At 36.9% G+C, this 16,977-nt stretch overlaps 1 protein-coding gene and 1 pseudogene across 2 annotated transcripts; both read left to right on the top strand.

The window, feature by feature from the left end:
- The first annotated feature begins 1,063 nt into the window (after positions 1-1,063).
- Positions 1,064-5,918, top strand: LOC110809323 (protein RETICULATA-RELATED 4, chloroplastic-like; annotated as a pseudogene). The gene is made up of 9 exons (XR_002538795.2): positions 1,064-1,273; positions 1,763-1,977; positions 2,132-2,200; positions 3,194-3,354; positions 3,427-3,480; positions 3,557-3,601; positions 4,026-4,217; positions 4,566-4,691; positions 4,785-5,918. The product of XR_002538795.2 is annotated as a protein RETICULATA-RELATED 4, chloroplastic-like (transcript).
- LOC148240345 (2,3-bisphosphoglycerate-dependent phosphoglycerate mutase) lies at positions 5,724-7,985 on the top strand. Its single transcript, XM_088209494.1, has 3 exons — positions 5,724-5,919; positions 6,001-6,053; positions 7,560-7,985. The coding sequence occupies exons 1-3, from the start codon at positions 5,829-5,831 to the stop codon at positions 7,680-7,682; spliced, it is 267 nt and encodes an 88-aa protein (XP_088065620.1). The 5' UTR covers positions 5,724-5,828; the 3' UTR covers positions 7,683-7,985.
- The last annotated feature ends 8,992 nt before the right edge of the window (positions 7,986-16,977 follow it).

Here is a 16,977-nt window from a genome sequence, read left to right as displayed (position 1 = left end):
AGAGAATTACTAAGGTGTATAAACGAGGACAAGTAAGGGGTATTTATGTCTGTCCAAAGAGTAAATGTTAGTAACTATTATATTTATATGTTAAAATAATTAAACTAAAATAATTAATGTAAAAAATAAATTTTAAAAAATATATATAATAGACTAAAAATTATTTAAACTAATTATTAAAATTAAATTAAATTTATATTTTTATTCAATTTTATATTTAAATAATTATAAAAATAGATAAATATTTAACTTAATTTTTTAATAATAAATATTAATGACTTTGTACAAATATTATACGTGATATATATAATCTTTTAGCATGTTCTGTACGAGTGCTTTCTTCGTATTTATCGTACCACTCCCTAAATTTATTAATTAATCAACTTGAAATAATTTAATTAGTTAAATTCAAAATTAAGTGAGTTATTTTTTATTTATTTTAAATAAATTTAAAATTAATATATTTTTTAATTTTTAAAATAATATATATATATTTAAAGAACTTAATGACAAAATAATTATACAATATACAATATATAATCTTTTTAAATATGATATAATTTTAATATTATTATATTCTGTATTTAGTATATAATATCATATATTAATAAAAGTTATCTAAATACGTTCTAAAATTTTATATTTATTTAATTTAAAAAAATGAAATTTTAAATTAGAAAAATATAAATTTGTAAATAATTTTCATAATTTTTTTTTTCCAAAAAAAAGTAAATTTCAAGGCCTCACATTTCCTCTAGTTTGACGTCGCGCGTGATTAGCACGCGATTTTGTCTGTACTCTCCATATTTAATCAAATCCCACCAAACTTTCTTCGACCACCTATTCGCACTTTCTCATCTCTGCATCAGCAAGAAGCAGAGAAACCATTCAAGAAAAAACAAAATAAAATCCAACGAAGAAAATCTCTTCTCTCTCCATTAATGGCTACCGTTGCCGCTACCTTTTCGAACCTCAGTACACTCGGAATCTTTCTTCACTCACCTCGCAATCACTACTAATATCACCAACAGAGCTTCGCGATCATCACTCGCCGTATCTCTAATACTTCAAATCTCAACGTTCCGTGCTCCGTAGTCGTAAATTCCATCGTGTTGTAGCATTTTCCTCGGGTAGAAGTGATGAAGGTTCTGGTGGAAGCGGAGGAGGAGGTGGAAATGGCGGTTTTGGAGGTGGCGGTGGCGGTGGTGACAGGAGAGGGGAGGATGATGCCTGGTCTGGAAACTGTGCCGATGCAATGCTTGCCTTAGCAGAAGTATTATGTTCTCATTCTCTTGTAAATTGTATTTGATTAGTGCATATAATTCTTTTGATGAGATCATTATGGACTATGCCAAACAACAATTTCCTAATTCATTTTTTGGATGTAATCAAAATAATTTCACTAGTTTTATGCCTGGATACACGCACATACAGAACCGTATATATCTGTATGTAATATCGTATTATATAGTTTGCGTATACATTGAATAGTGATATACGTTTTGAAATATGTGAAAATTTGAGGAATTAGCTAGTGTTGTTGTACTCGCTCGGTGTATATATGCTTTGTTAATGTGATGTTCATATGTATGTTGGTGCTGGAAAATTGATGGATCAGCTAATGTACATTTATTCATCTCTCTCTTTCTATGTGAGGAACTTTGGTAAATTTATTTTATATGAATTCCCTTGCTGGTGTGTACATATGATTTGTGCTAATTTGGTGTTAATTATGTGCATACCTGTCGATTATTGTGTTTAGGCAGGGAGGTCATTGGACAGCTTGCCAAAGGATTTGGCAGCAGCAATTGAAGCCGGGATGGTTCCTGGATCAATTGTTTGTAGTACTTTGAGCTGGAGAAGTCTGTGGTGTTTAAGTGGCTGCTTAATTTTGGAGGGTTTGAGGAACGATTGCTCGCAGATGATCTGTTCCTGGCTAAGGTTGCCATTGAATGTGGTATTGGTATCTTCACTAAGGTTGATGCAGGACTTTTTTTTTTTTAATTTATAATTTTTGGTTATACTGAGCTTGAAGATATACTTATTTTTTTGTAGAATTTCAAAACAATAGATGCAAACTGAAGTGTCTTGCTCATAGAAGTAATCTCTACACGTCTGTCTTACCTTTCAGATTGCTGCAGAGCAGGAGAAGCGAAAAGAGAAGTTCACTAAAGAGTTGGATTTTGTATGCGCTGATGTGGTATGGCTCTCAATGAGAATTGCATCATATTAATAATCTGTGGTATTGAATTATCAAACATGATGAAGAATTAATTAATTAATCTAACAGTTAAAGACAAACAATTATTAAAAATTATAATCTAGCAGTTAGAGTATAAGTGCTGACAATTAATGTTGTGAACTCAAGGAGCTTAAAATAGCACTATGCTAGAAGGAAAATATTATAGCAATCAAAATAGTTTATAATTAGTGACTAATAAGTTATTCTTGATATTTCTTGCTCATATTTGGTTATGCTGTCTATCAATGATTGATCTCAGCTTGATTTCAGCTTAGAACCTTTCTGTTAGAAGCAATGCTGGGATATACCCAATAAGAGAACATGTTTGGCCAGTCCCTAGTTAATAAATCAGCGTGATAATTCTTGGTTTGTGTTAAGTGGAAAGTTAAATAATTTTGCTCATACTGTAATGGACCGACAGATGATGGGAGTGGTGATGGACATGATAATTCTATGTAAAGACTCAAGTCACTTAATAATAATAACAAATTGAGTGTGAGCTTTGGGAAGTCAATGGCTTGGGCTAAAGAAATTATGGGACCAGTGGTCTTTGGGCCCATGGTGTTACAGTATTCCCATTTCCTTCTGTAGTCTAATGCCCACCTTTCTATTGAAGAATGTTGTACAGTTCCTTTTTTGATATCCATTATTGTCAAATCATGGTATTTAAACTTCTTCTGCCAATAATGTGGTGACCCAAAAGTTCATATAAAAACTGGGAATCTTTGTTTTTAAGTATTTAAGTTATCCTGATAAATTTTCATTATCTGTAATATTTTTTCTCTTTTTTTTCCCTCTTGAATGTGTATAATAATCACTACCCTCATTTTCAATTTGTAGCTACTCTTTTGCTTGATCTTCTTCTAATGCGATACCATCTATTTGGTTTCTTTCCCCCAAGTAATAGGTTTATAGTAGAACCTCCTCATATTTTTCCTTTTCTTTTTTAAGGTAATGGCTCTAATCGCAGATTTTATGCTTGTTTGGCTTCCTGCTCCAACGGTTTCACTGAGACCACCTCTTGCAGTCAGTGTGGGACCTCTGGCCAAGTTCTTAAACAGCTACCCTGACAATGCATTTCAAGTTATTGATTGACTTGACTGTTTTGACATGTAAGTTTTATCCACTAATAGCAGCTAAACCATAGACTTAATTGTGCGTTTGAGATGAAATTCTGTCTGCAGGTGGCGCTGGGTGGAACATCTTACTCACTTTTGCAAAGAATAGGTGCAATATTGGTATGTTTTTCGTCTTCCTAAGAAACTTGAGCTTTATGGGCAATTGAAACTTAAGGTGCCTCTACCTGTTATGCAGCTTAATGGCACCAAACTCTTTGCAGTTGGGAGCACTGCATCCCTGGTAGGTCAAACAATATACCCGATTAGATTTTATGTTTGGTTATGTCTCTGTCACTTCTCTGTTATTATATCATGAGTGATGCCCCATTGTTAAGCTATTGTGCATCTGCGTCTCGTTTTTTTCACATGCTAGATGCACTTAACAACAAGATGGTCCACCATTGTGCTAGGAACTTGGATAGAATTCTTAGAATATGTAGATTCAACTGGAATACCAGGAAAAAAAAACACGTGATTAAATTTCCTATGTTTATAAAGCCAAATAATTGAAGTAGTAAGATCCTTCATTGGAGCTTTTTCACGCTATGTTCATGCTATTTTTATTCTTTTCATGTCTTCTCCTCAACTGCCTATATATGCTTCGCTGTGCATGATCCCATTAATAGGAATGACTAATTTTTTTTTGTATAATTTCTTAACTTTAGAAGGAAACACGTAAGATAGGGTATATGGAGCATGTTTGAAGGACTTTTTCAAGTTGGTGTAGGTGTAACAAATGCATTGATAAATGCACTTAAAGCTTTCGATAAATCGTTTGCTAGTGAAGCAGAGGATGTGCCCATATTGTCAACAACTGTTGCCTACGGTGTCTACATGGCAGTTTCTAGCAACCTAAGGTAAATGATCGGGTTATGAGGTATAATTTTTCACATTCTTGTAGAAAATTTTTAATCTTTATTCTGGAGATTTTTTTTTCCTCAAACCCTTTGCTGATGATGAGTTTAATTATTTAGCTAAAACAAATTAAGCTACTGACAAATCAAAATTTTACTTAATTTACCATGATGGAACACCACCATGAAAAAAAAATCAAGGCATTTACTTCGTTTCTAAAGTTATCTGCTGCGGACCATTACTTTGTGATGAGTATAATTTAAAAGGAAGTGATGATATTTAGTTTCTACCCTTCATTGTGGTTACAGTGTCCTGAACTAGTGAAACATGTTTCTTCTGCGCCAAAACAGGTACCAAATTCTTGCAGGAGTTATCTAGCAAAGGATGCTAGAGCCCTTGTTACACCACCACAAGCTTGTCCTTAGTGGAATCTGCTTCGCTGTTAGAACCAGCAACACATTTTTGGGGTCATTGATGTAAGACTTTTAGTTTTAGTCCGAGTATCTCATTTGTTTATCACTTGCATTTCGAGATTAAAAATTTATCTGTAATCTCAATTTTGTGGCCAGGTAGGTGGATTGTGCTCATTTTCTTGGAATTCAAAAGTCACGAGAATGAGTACAACTTGAATATTTTTTGTCAATCTTTGTTTATGAAGAGATTGTGAGTTTTCAACTGAATCACAGTTGATCAAAGCTGATCACCTGGAGTATCTTTGGTGTCATTTTTTTTTCAAAATGTTGAAACTAGATTTGTGCACCCTCAAATGAGGTGCAATGTTTGCGGCTTACAGTATTCCGAAACCCTCGGATCTGTTAATAAAATTTTTTGGTTCCAGGAATATATTTCTTGAAATTCTTTCAGCTTAGGAGGAAAGTAGAGAAAAAGAACCTCCAAGCTCCCTTGTGCTTGCAAAGAAGCTCATGGAAAAAGTATCATATCATATCATATCATCAAATACAATCCCCTAATAATGTGTACATATTTATTTGTATGTTTGTCATCCACACCCATTACAACTAGTTCAGATATTGTATATATATATATATATATATACACTCACTTAGACAACTAATCTAACTATGTACATATGAACTGTTATATAGATGCATATATATATGTGTGTGTGAACCTAGGATACTTGAACCAAAAGCTTTTGATAACTATTACTGTAGCTGTTTTTTAAAAACCATAATTATAAAAAAAATTTAAAAACAAATAAACCCATTGAAAAACCATAATTAATCACTCCTAATTCCGACTTTTTATCTTTAAAATTGGAAATTATTACTATTTTTAAACAACTAAAAAAATTTATTGATTAAATTATAATAAAAGAATTAGAATTATAAAGAAAAAAATTTATTTTTATTTTTTATAATTAATATTATAAATGCCACGTGGCGATTATGTGGTATCCACGTAGTTAATTTTTTTAAAAATTTAATCAAGTTGCCATGTCAGCATCCACGTGTAAAATTAATTCGAAGAAAATAAAATAATACAATAATACCCAAAATCAACGTTGCGAGAGCACTGAACCCTGAAGTAAGAAGAGAGGGAAGCTCTCAAAACCCTAGACGACAACTGGTAACCACAGGAGTGGACGAAAGATGACGCAGAAAGCGAATCTATTTAAAGGTCAACAAAAGAAGAAGACAATTCCTGCCAATCGCCATGGAAAAAATCCTCATGTTCGCAAAGGTACGTGCTTACTGGTTTCGGAATATCTTCGTGCATCTATAACAGTTTCAAGAGTTGGATTCAATTTGATTTTTTTTGCAGGAAAGAGATTTGTGAAGCCATCAAAGATGACGAAGGACATGGACACTGATCGTGTGAGTTTTCTTTCTGCTTCTTTCGCTCTGTTAAACACTAGGAATATGTTAATAACAAATTCATACTTTTGTTTGAGTAGGACTTTGTTTGGAGTTACACCTGGAATTGGAATTCTAGGTAAAATAAGTTTGTATTTATAAATGAATTACTTAAAATTTTTGGATTTGTTCCCAACAGAGCCTCAGTTTTGTGGGTGCTTCACTTTGTTTCATAAAACGGGATATGTTAATGGACCGAATCTTGTTCTTCTTTTCTTCTCCCTTAAGAAAAAACGTTAGTTTTATGTCAATATATTGAGTTTACGGTTCATAGTAATCTTGCTGGGTCCTGTCTTTTATGCTGGTATTGTGTCACAATAAACACAAAGGAGAACGTTCTGGGCACTCAGTTCATTCCAGAAAAGCAGAGTTAATGCCAGGTACCCCACTCAGTGAAGAGAACTTGGTATTGGGGGTAAGGTGATTCATGGTTGATGCTGTTGGAACTTCAATATTCATACAATTAGTGTAGCTCTTGATTGGTAGCTTACACTGGCGCATCTTCTCATGGCATTAGTTTGTGGAATTCTATATGGAAGTTTCAGTTTATTTATACATTTAATGATTTTGCGGCCTGAGATTTGTCCAATTTAGACTTCTAAGTTTTCTGCCTGAATGGATTTGGTGGATGAATTGGTCAAATATTGAGTAAAAAGAAAGATTACCTCAAAGGGACTGGTTATTTGGGGTGGTAAAGGAGGGCAGAGTTGCTGTAGAAGTTGTAGTTTTGCAATTTACTTAAAGGTATATTCAGTTTATGGTGTTCAGATGGAGGTTCTAGATTCTTGCTTTCTGTGTTTTTTGGCTTGATATGCTTTTGTTGATTTTTATATCTATATACTACAGCTGAACAAGGGGATCTGTAGTGTGACCTCCTACTCTTAAGAATGTCTAGCATTAATGTGAATACTGCTAGCATTTGAGGAACATTTTTTGGGTGGATTTCTAATTGTAGACTTGTAGGATCCTTTATCTGTAAACACACTTAGTAAATGCACTGTGTCAGCTTTGCAACACTTTTTTCGTCCCATTTTCATGGATGGCTGGGGATGATGTGTTGGATTTTTCTTTTTCTTTGAGAACATGTTAGACCCACTAAAAAGATTATCTTTCCTCCCAATTATTTTTTCATATCAAGCATTACTTCTCCTTGCATAAAATTTGAGGTAGAATGTCCTAGTAATGTACATAAATTTCTCAACTAGCGATTTAACCTGTTAAGCTTTTGCCTGCCTCATGATAGTCACTATGTGTTAAAGTCTGTATCATCTCCATGTTAAATATTAAACTAAGTATTTATAGATATATACTTTCTTCCTAAATTCTTCCCCTCTGAAAATGAGTATTAACTTAATGGTGTTTGTGGTATGTGTAAGTAATGTGAATGATGATTGTGTCAGCTATCCCCACCATTCCCGGAAATTTATTTGCCTTATTGACATGACATCTTCATTCTGATCACAACAGGAGCTGACCAAGTTCATAAATCACTGCAATGAGATCAAAGCAGCAACTGTTGCTTGTAAAGATGGTGGTCAACTAAGTGTTGTTAAAGCGCCTTCACAACCTTCAAACGATGCGAAGAAATAGGTATATGGTGTTGCAGAAGTATGGATATATACAGTATCATTTTTTCAGAATACAATTCAAAAATCTTTTATGCTTATAACACTTTTTTCTGGGTGTATCGAGTTTCCATTTCTTTCTGTAATACAATGTCTACTTGTTAGGGTGTTGTTCCTACTTGAATTGAAGCTCAAATTTTCATCTGACATTACCCATATGGAATTTTGTAGTAGTTTTTACCAGATTTTAGAAAGTTCTTTTTTTGCTGAATTTATAAAGCTATGAATTTTCACTAATTTAATAATTCAATTCTTTCTCTTTCTTTTACCACATTTCTTAAGGGGATTGCAAATGCAATTCATTTCCTTTCCAGAAACTATATGTGCATGATGGTTGTGATGAAATAATTTGGACTTGGCTGAATAATATTGTCTGGGGTTGATGATTTAAGTTCATAGACTTATTTATTTAAACATTATAATATGTTATTAAACAAATTTTCTATTGATATTTTATTATTTTTAATTATTTTTTTAAAGTGTATTTTTTATTATTTTAGTTATTATCTCTTATTATTTTAACAATAAATTGTTATTGATTGGTATGATTACAAAATTCTTTTAATTATCTTCAATATTTTATATTTTTAAAGAAATGTGTTTTATTGTGTTAATTTTTTTTTTTAAAAAAGGAGACTTGATTTATATTTTAATAATTATTTTAATTAAAAATTGAATTATAATTTTTCTAAAATCAATAAAAACTTATCTTTAATTAAACTAAAAATTCAGAAACTTTCAAATAATTTATGTATTAATTTTTCTTTTAATAAAATAACTTTGTTAATTTCTAAAATAACATTATCGATTTGTCACTGTTAATGTATAACAACCTCGTAAACTTTAAAACTGATAAATTATAAATTTAGTACGGAAATGAAACAAATAGTTAAGGTTTACATTTTTTACACAATTACTAAAAGTATCAAATAGGATTTACGAGAATAATCCTTCTAAAAAAATAACTAATAACCAAACAAATAAATTAAAAGTAAACAAACTGAATGTTTTACTCGCAATCTTCTTGTGGATCGAGCTTTGGATCCTAATCCTCTTGATCTGAAATGGTTAATAAAAGAGTAAGTTATACTACTTCAGTAAAAATATCACGCTACTCACCAATATAGAAATGAAGATTGGTAGAAATAATAAAAACAACTAATAAAGCTTTTTGATTTAAGTAGATTCGTTTATAATAAATAAAATCATTTACCATATATTTACTGTAGCGAGATTACTAAAAACAACCTATAAAATCAATAACATAACACATATCATAATTTCATATACGATCAGTCGGAACAATAACATTTTCTTTTATCAGTCTACTGGTATCCATGGGGGTCCATAGGGATGACCCCACAACGCGTGAACCCTCTTTTTTTAAAAAAAAAAAATTAACAGGCTGTCCCCATACTCCGTCCAGTATGAGCACCAAAAGATACTATCTCTTAATATCTCGTCCAGTATGAGGGTAAAACAGGTCTTGCCCATACCCCGTCCGGTATGAGCGCCAAATTACCAAATCTCGATACCCTATCCAGTATTAAGCAACATTCACGATAGAGTTTCCTATGTACCCGGTCTGCCCACTATCTCTCAGGATATCCAGTAAAACTACTGTTTTATCCATCCACTTAATCAAACAATTTTCTTTTTTTCTTTAATTTTCAGTTTTTCAATTTAAAGTAATCACACAAAACAAGCAAAACATGTATCAAAGGAATACAATCGCATCATCATACCAATTTTAGTGCATTATCATGCACTCGAAAACTGTAAAATCAGGCAATTGGTTAAACATATCAAACAATAATAAATAATCAATTCCAGTTCCATTACTAACATATAATTAATTACGAATATTTTTTTAAGTTTCACAAAATACCATATTATTTAAAATTAAATTTCAATTCCATAATATGGAATAAGATGATGAATTCTTACTCAAATTGATGTTCGAAATACTAAACTTTTGACTGCGCCTACGGGTGGTCATTGGGTTCCCTGAATTTTTCTCTAGGGATTAAAACGCACTTTAAGTACCTAAAAATATCCTAAAAAATTCAAAATCAGTATTAGGGAACCTTTTTGGCCAATTTTAGAATTCTTGCACGGCGGCTCCACCGTGCTCCGGCGACGGCACCATCGCCCGCAGTGGCCGTTTGCCTCGAATCTGTTGTTTTTTGCCGTTTTTGGCTGAATTCAACCGGTTTTGTACCAATCCCTATGAGAAAACACATTAATGGGCATCGGTTGGCCGAAAATAATTAAAAAACTAAAACTTATCGGCGGCGAGGTTCTCTAGTGTGGCGGCTCTGCCGGCTTATCTTCACGGTTTAGTGTTTTACTTCGGTCAATCTGTAGAGAAGGAAATGGTGATTGCAATGGTTGAAGAATTACGCTAATGGGAATCGGAAAGGGCCTTATCGGATGTGATTTTTGTATTTTTCTGCGGCGGCGGCGCCGGGCTTTTCTTGCGGTTTTCGGCCAATCCACCAGTACTTTTACTCCAATTTGGCCATGGGGGTGTTTAAAATCGAATTTCAAGCAAATTTTTTTTTTTACCTCTTTTGGCAATCAGAAATGGCTCCGGCGCAGTAGTGACGGCGGTCAGCTTCCTTCTCGGCAATTGGGTCTTCTTCTCTGGCCGGAGGGGGGGGGGGCCTGGCGGCTAGGGCTAGAGTTTGGTGTGAAGAGAGTTATTTATATCTATCATCTTTTAATCTAGGCCATCTATTGCATTTGATCTGGGTCGTCCGATCGCGATTAAATAGGGAGTGAATTTAGACCATTCATCGTAATCTGATATGGACCGTCCGATCACGTTTAAATAGAAAGTGGATCTAGATCGTTCATCGCATTTAAATCTGACGATACGATCACATTTGGGGAGGGAACGGATCCGGGTCGTTTGTGCACACGGGAATGAATCTGGACCATTCGATTGCGGGCATGCAGATCGCCAGCGTGGCCTCCTGCATGGCACTGTGTCAGCGTGGCTTGCCATGCGGCGTGCTCCGGTTCGTCAGGGCTGCTAACTGGGCGTCCTACGTGGCGTAGTTTCTTTAAATTATGTTTTGACCCCCAGTTTTTTATTTTTCTTTCAAAAACACCCCCATAACCCAAAATTTTACTAATTTTTTCCAAAGTTGTTTTCAATTTCATCATTCATTTAATTTTCTTCATCTTTACCTTAAATAAAAATGAAAAAATTAGAAAATTATATTTATTAATTAATTTTAACTACAATTAAAATTAATTAGGCATTACAACTCTCCCCCCCTTAAAAGAAATTTGGTCCCTCAAATTTGGCTATCTCTCACTCAATCAAACAGTCGGGGATATTAGGCTATGAAGTTTGATTCTAGCTTCTATGTGGCCTCTCCCGGTGTATGATTCTACCATATCACCTTAAGAAAGAGAATTTTCTGGTTACGGAGTACTCTGCTCTTTCGGTCCACAATACCGACCGGTACTTCCTCGTAGGATAGATCCTCCTGGAGTAAAAAGACTCGTGGGCCAAGACATGAGAGGGGTCCGGGTTGTACTTGTGTAGCATGGACACATGAAACACATTATGGACCCTGAGAAGTTCTGGAGGCAGTGCCAATCTTTAGGCAGCGGTACCAATTCGGTCTAAGATTTCAAATGACCTAATAAACCAGGAGTTTAGTTTCCCCCTCTTGCCAAACCTACGGATTCTCTTGGAAGGAGTGAACTTAAGGAACACTCGATTACCTTTCTCAAATTCTAAATCTCTCCTCCCGGTGTCCGCATAACTCTTCTGTCTGTTCTGAGCCGTTTGAATGTTCTTCCTGATCTTAACTATTTTGGCTGTAGTCTCCTCTGCGAGATCTGGGCCGAACAGTTTTCTATCATCCACTTTTTCCCAACATATCGGCGATCTTAATGAGCGGCCATACAACGCCTTATACTGAGCCATACCAATACTTGCTTGGTAACTGTTGTTATAGGCGAACTCTATCAGGGATAGATGATCATCTCAATGGCCCCCGAAGTTAAGAACACAAGCTTGGAGCATATCCTCAAGTGTGCGGATCGTCCTTTTTGACTGTCCATCGGTCTGAGGGTGGAATGCAGTATTAAGGAACAATTTCATTCTCATGGCTTGCTGAAAACTAGACAGAACCGAGAAGTGAACCTAGGGTCCCTATCGGATACTACTGTCACTAGCACTCCATGTAATCTGACTATCTCCTGGATATACATTCTTGCTAACTTGTTCAAGGGGTCAGTCATCCTGATGGCTAAGAAGTAGGAAGATTTGGTAAGCTGGTCAACAATTACTCAGATGACATCATGTCCTGAGCGTGCTCTAGGTAATCCTGTCAAGAAATTCATTGTGATATACTCCCACTTCCACTCCTGAATTGGTAATAGCTGAAGTAGCCCGCCGGGATGTTGATGCTCTGTCTTGACCTGTTGACATATCAAACACTTAGAAATAAAGTCGGTCATATCTCTTTTCATCCTGTTCTACAAAAATCGGGGTCGCATACTTTGATACATCTTAGTGCTTCCGGGATGCATGACAAAATTTGGGCTATGAGCCTCTATCATGATGTCCATTTTCAACTCACTGTCACTTAGAATACACATCCTGTCCTGAAATCTGAGCAACCCATTGGGAGAGACTCAAAATTCTGAATTAACTCCCTATTCTGCATCTTTCTTCAGGGCTGCTAGGGTGGAATCGGTGGACTGAACATCCTTTATTCTCTAGATCAACTTAGGTTGAACAGTTAGGTGGGCCAAACATATGACTCTCTTCAGGTCCTGAAGTCGTACTTGTTGTGCGACCCCTATTATCCTGCATTCTAAAACCATCAAGTGAGCTAATATATCTGTACTTTTTCTATTGAGTGCGTCGGCTACGACGTTGCCCTTACCCAAGGGATATAAGATGCTGCAATCATAGTCATTTAGGAGTTCTATCCATCTTCTTTGATGCATGTTGAGATTTTTTTGAGTGAATATGTATTTTAAGCTCTTATGGTCGGTATAGATCTGGAAGGTCTTCCCATACAAATAATAGTGCCAAGTCTTCAAGGCATGAATAATTGTGTCAAGTTCTAAGTCATGGGTGGGGTAGTTTTTTTCATGATTCTTCAACTGCTTAGACCTATAGACTATGACCTTCCCATGCTGTATCAGAACACAACCCAACCCTAGGTAAGAGGCATAACTATAGACTATATATCCACCCGACCCGCTCGGTAAGGCCAACACAAGTGCAGTAGTCAACTGTTTCTTTAGTTTTGAAAAACTCCTTTAACAGTCCTCGTTTCACTCAAACTTGATGTTCTTCTTTGTAAGTCGAGTATGAGGAGCAGCTAGGCTAGAAAATCCTTCCACAAACATGCGGTAATAATCTGCCATTCTCAAAAAACTGCGGATCTCCTTGACCGAGGTCAGTTTTTTCCAGCCGAGAACTGCCTCAACCTTTTTAGGGTTCACTAACACTCCATCATTTGATATGATGTGCCCTAAGAAGATACTCTGATCGAGTCAGAACCCACACTCACTCAGTTTTGTATACAACTTCATTTCTCTAAGAACCTGTAAAACCTTAATCAGATGGTGAGTGTGTTCCTCTCAGCTTTTTGAATAGATCAAGATATCATCGATGAATACAATGATGAACTAATCTATGAATTATCTGAAAGCTCTATTTATCAAATCCATGAAGATGACTGGTGTATTGGTTAGTCCAAATGGCATGACCAAGAACTCATAGTGTCCGTACCTGGTTCGAAAGGGTGTTTTGGGAATGTCTTCTGCCATAATCTTTACCTGATGGTAACCTGAACGCAAGTCTATCTTGGAGAAGACTTGGCCACCCTTCAACTGATCAAAAAAGTCATCAATCTGGGGGAGGGGGTACTTGTTCTTGATCGTGACTGTGTTCAGACCTCTGTTGTAACGGCTTCGGAAATTTAAATGAAATATATGTATTAAAAATCTCAAATGCGGAAGCATAATAAAAATTTTGATTAACATCCCTTACACAATAACCAAAACGTACTCAAAGTATGAAGGAACAAACTAACTAAAAGAGATACTCGAAATAAAAACTATAAATATGACTATGAAGTCTTTAGGCGTCCCCTTCGCCGCCTTCCTGCGGAACGGGCTCGGGAACAAAGTCTTCTTGATCTGAAATGGTTAAATAAGGGATGAGCTACACCAGCCCAGTAAAGACATCACATTATCTCACCGCCACGGAAGTAAAGGTGGATAGAAAACAAAAATGACCAATGGAGCAAAATTTATAACGAACTCGTTTATTAACATAAAAACCTTTACTGTCCACTTACCTCGGTGAGATATATGAAAACAACATATGAAAATAATAACCTTATAATATCATGAAATCATACACACTTTATAACATAACACATATCATACTTTTACATTTCAATCATCAGAAAACAGATTTCCTCTTTTACCAGCCTACTAGTATCCCTGGAGATCCATAGGGGGTCCCCGCTACACGTGAACCATTAACATTTACAACCTGATTCCAAGGCCGTCCCCATACCCTGTCCGGTATGGGCGCCAAAACCATGAACCTCAATACCCCGTCCGGTATGAGGGTGAAACGGGCCGTCCCCATACCCCGTCCGGTATGGGCGCTAAAACACATAAGGTCTCTATACCCCGTCCGGTATGGGAGACCACGTTCCTGGTAGGGTTCCCTACGGACCCGGTCCATCCACTTATCAATTCACATAATCTTTCTGCCTTTTTTCTTAATCTCAATCATCCAATCATACACAACATGTAAACCAGTAATTGATACCAAACAAGACAACACAATATCAGGTTAATCATAATATCAACCATAATAAAGGAAACCATGATTCATGCATACCAGACCATAAAATAAATACATCAGACATCATGCTGCATTTAATACTGAAAAATAGATCAAACAATAACAGACCAACACTGTATCAGACTCGGGCTCCATTGGCAACCTCAATCAATTATACATCTATAAAGTCTCAAAATACCGTTTAATTATTTATTAAGCTTTAATGCTGTGATAGGAGGTAGGGTGAGAGATCCTTACTTGTTTCGGCCACACTTGCATCGGTCCCTGTGATAAAACAACCCTAGAGCCCTCGGGGGGCAAAAAAATCACGAAAAACTGAGACTTACCGGCGGCGGTGCTCTCGGGTGCGGCGACTCTTCCGGTGTGAGTCGCGTTTTGATGTTTGGCTCCGATCAACCTGTAGAGAAAAGAACAGTGATCACAGTGGTATAAAATTTGCATTGAACGGAGGCCGAGAAGGGCCTCATTGGAGGCAAAAACAGAGGGGGGTCGTGGCGGCGCCGCTGGACTTCGGCTGGGTTTTCTGGCCATTTGGCCGGTGGTTTGGCTCTGGTTTGGCCATAGGCGGACTCAGCATCGAAAAACGAGCCAGGGGTAAAAAATTTACCTCGATCAGTGGTTGAAAATTTCCCCGGTGCGGCGGCGGGTGGCGGCGGCCGGCTCCTCCGGCGTCTGGTTCTTCTTCTCCTGCGAGGCATTGGCGGCTAGGGTTTTGTGGTAAGGTGTGGGTGGGGTTATTTATACCCTTTGCCTTTTAATCTCAACCGTCCATCAAGATTAAATCTGGACCGTCCGATCGTAATTTAATTGGGATTAAATTTGGGTCGTGCATCGCTATGCAATCTGGGTCGTCCGTGCTTGATTGAATCTGGGTCGTCCGTACGCGTGAATCTGGGCTGTCCGTGCGCACGGAAATGGATCTGGACCGTCCGATCGTGCGCACGCAGATCGCCCACGTGGCCTGTCCCTTGGTCAGCGTTTCTTTGCCACGCGGGGTGTCCTGGTTGGCCGGGCTGCTGACCGGGCCGCTGACGTGGCTGCTGATGTGGGTGCTGACATGGCACAACTTTTCTAAATTGCTTTTTGAATCCAAAATTTCAATTAAATCCAAATGATATTTTTACTCAATTTTATCATTATTATTATTTTTATTTTCATTAAATTAAATTAAATTAAATAAAAATCTAAAAAAATTCAAATAAATAAAAATAAAAATAATAAGATAAAATAAGAAAAAAAAAAAACACTTGGGTGTTACAACTCTCCCCCTCTTAAAGAAATTTGGTCCTCCAAATTTGCCTCTTACTATTGGACGAACAAATGGGGATACTGGGCTCTAAATTCTGATTCTAGCTCCCAGGTAGCCTCCCTAGGCGTGTGGTTCTGCCACACGACCTTTACAAAAGATATTTTTTGGTTGCGCAGTATTTTGCTCTTTCGGTCCGTGATACCGACTGGTACTTCTTCATAAGACAAGTCCTCTTGGAGTGGAAGCGGTTCATGAGTCAAGACATGAGAAGGGTCCGAGTTGTACTTACGTAGCATGGATACGTGGAACACGTTGTGGACTTTAGAGAGTTCTGGAGGCAGTGCTAGTCTGTAGGTAGCAGTACCAATCTTGTCTAAGATTTCAAAGGGTCTAATATATCGAGGGTTTAATTTTCCCCTCATGCCGAACTTACTAATTCTCTTGAAAGGAGTGACCTTAAGAAACACCCGGTCGTCTTTCTCAAACACTAGGTCTCTCCTCCGGGTATCTGCATAACTCTTCTACCTACTCTGAGCTATCTGAATGTTCTTCCTGATTTTAACTATTTTGGACGTGGTCTCCTCTACCAACTCCAGGCCGAACAATCTTCTATCGCCTACTTCCTCCCAACAAATCGGTGATCTACACGGGCGCCCATATAACGCCTCATATGGAGTCATGCCGATGCTTGCTTGGTAGCTGTTGTTGTAGGCAAACTCTATCAGAGGTAGATGGTCATCCCAATGGCCCCCAGAGTCCAGGACACAAGCTCGGAGCATATCCTCAAGCGTATGAATTGTCCTTTCTGATTGTCCATCAATTTGGGGATGGAAGGCAGTACTAAGAGACAGCTTTGTTCCCACAGCTTGCTGGAAGCTACTCCAAAACCGAGAAGTGAGCCTGGGATCCCTGTCGGATACTACTGTCACTGGAACCCCATGCAATCTGACTATCTTCCGGATATACATCCTTGCCAACTTGTCCAATGAATCGGTCATCCTAATGGCTAGGAAGTGGGAAGACTTGGTAAGTCGGTCAGCGATTACCCATAAGGCATCATGTCCTGAACGTGCCTTGGGTAGCCCCGATACGAAGTCCACGGTGATATGTTCCCACTTCCACTCCAAGATCGGTAAAGGCTGAAGTAAC

This window comes from Carica papaya, chromosome 8, assembly GCF_054855325.1.
Source record: "Carica papaya isolate Zhongbai chromosome 8, ASM5485532v1, whole genome shotgun sequence".
Lineage (NCBI taxonomy): Eukaryota > Viridiplantae > Streptophyta > Magnoliopsida > Brassicales > Caricaceae > Carica > Carica papaya.
Note: the sequence above shows the minus strand (reverse complement) of the source record. Positions and strands in the feature narration are given on the sequence as shown.

Bases quoted from the DNA above. Each gene is read 5' to 3' on its own strand.
- LOC148240345 (XM_088209494.1), top strand. From the start codon at position 5,829: ATGACGCAGAAAGCGAATCTATTTAAAGGTCAACAAAAGAAGAAGACA. The intron at 5,920-6,000 runs GTACGTGCTTAC...TTTTTTTTGCAG, and splicing joins AAATCCTCATGTTCGCAAAG to GAAAGAGATTTGTGAAGCCA. The intron at 6,054-7,559 runs GTGAGTTTTCTT...TGATCACAACAG, and splicing joins AGGACATGGACACTGATCGT to GAGCTGACCAAGTTCATAAA.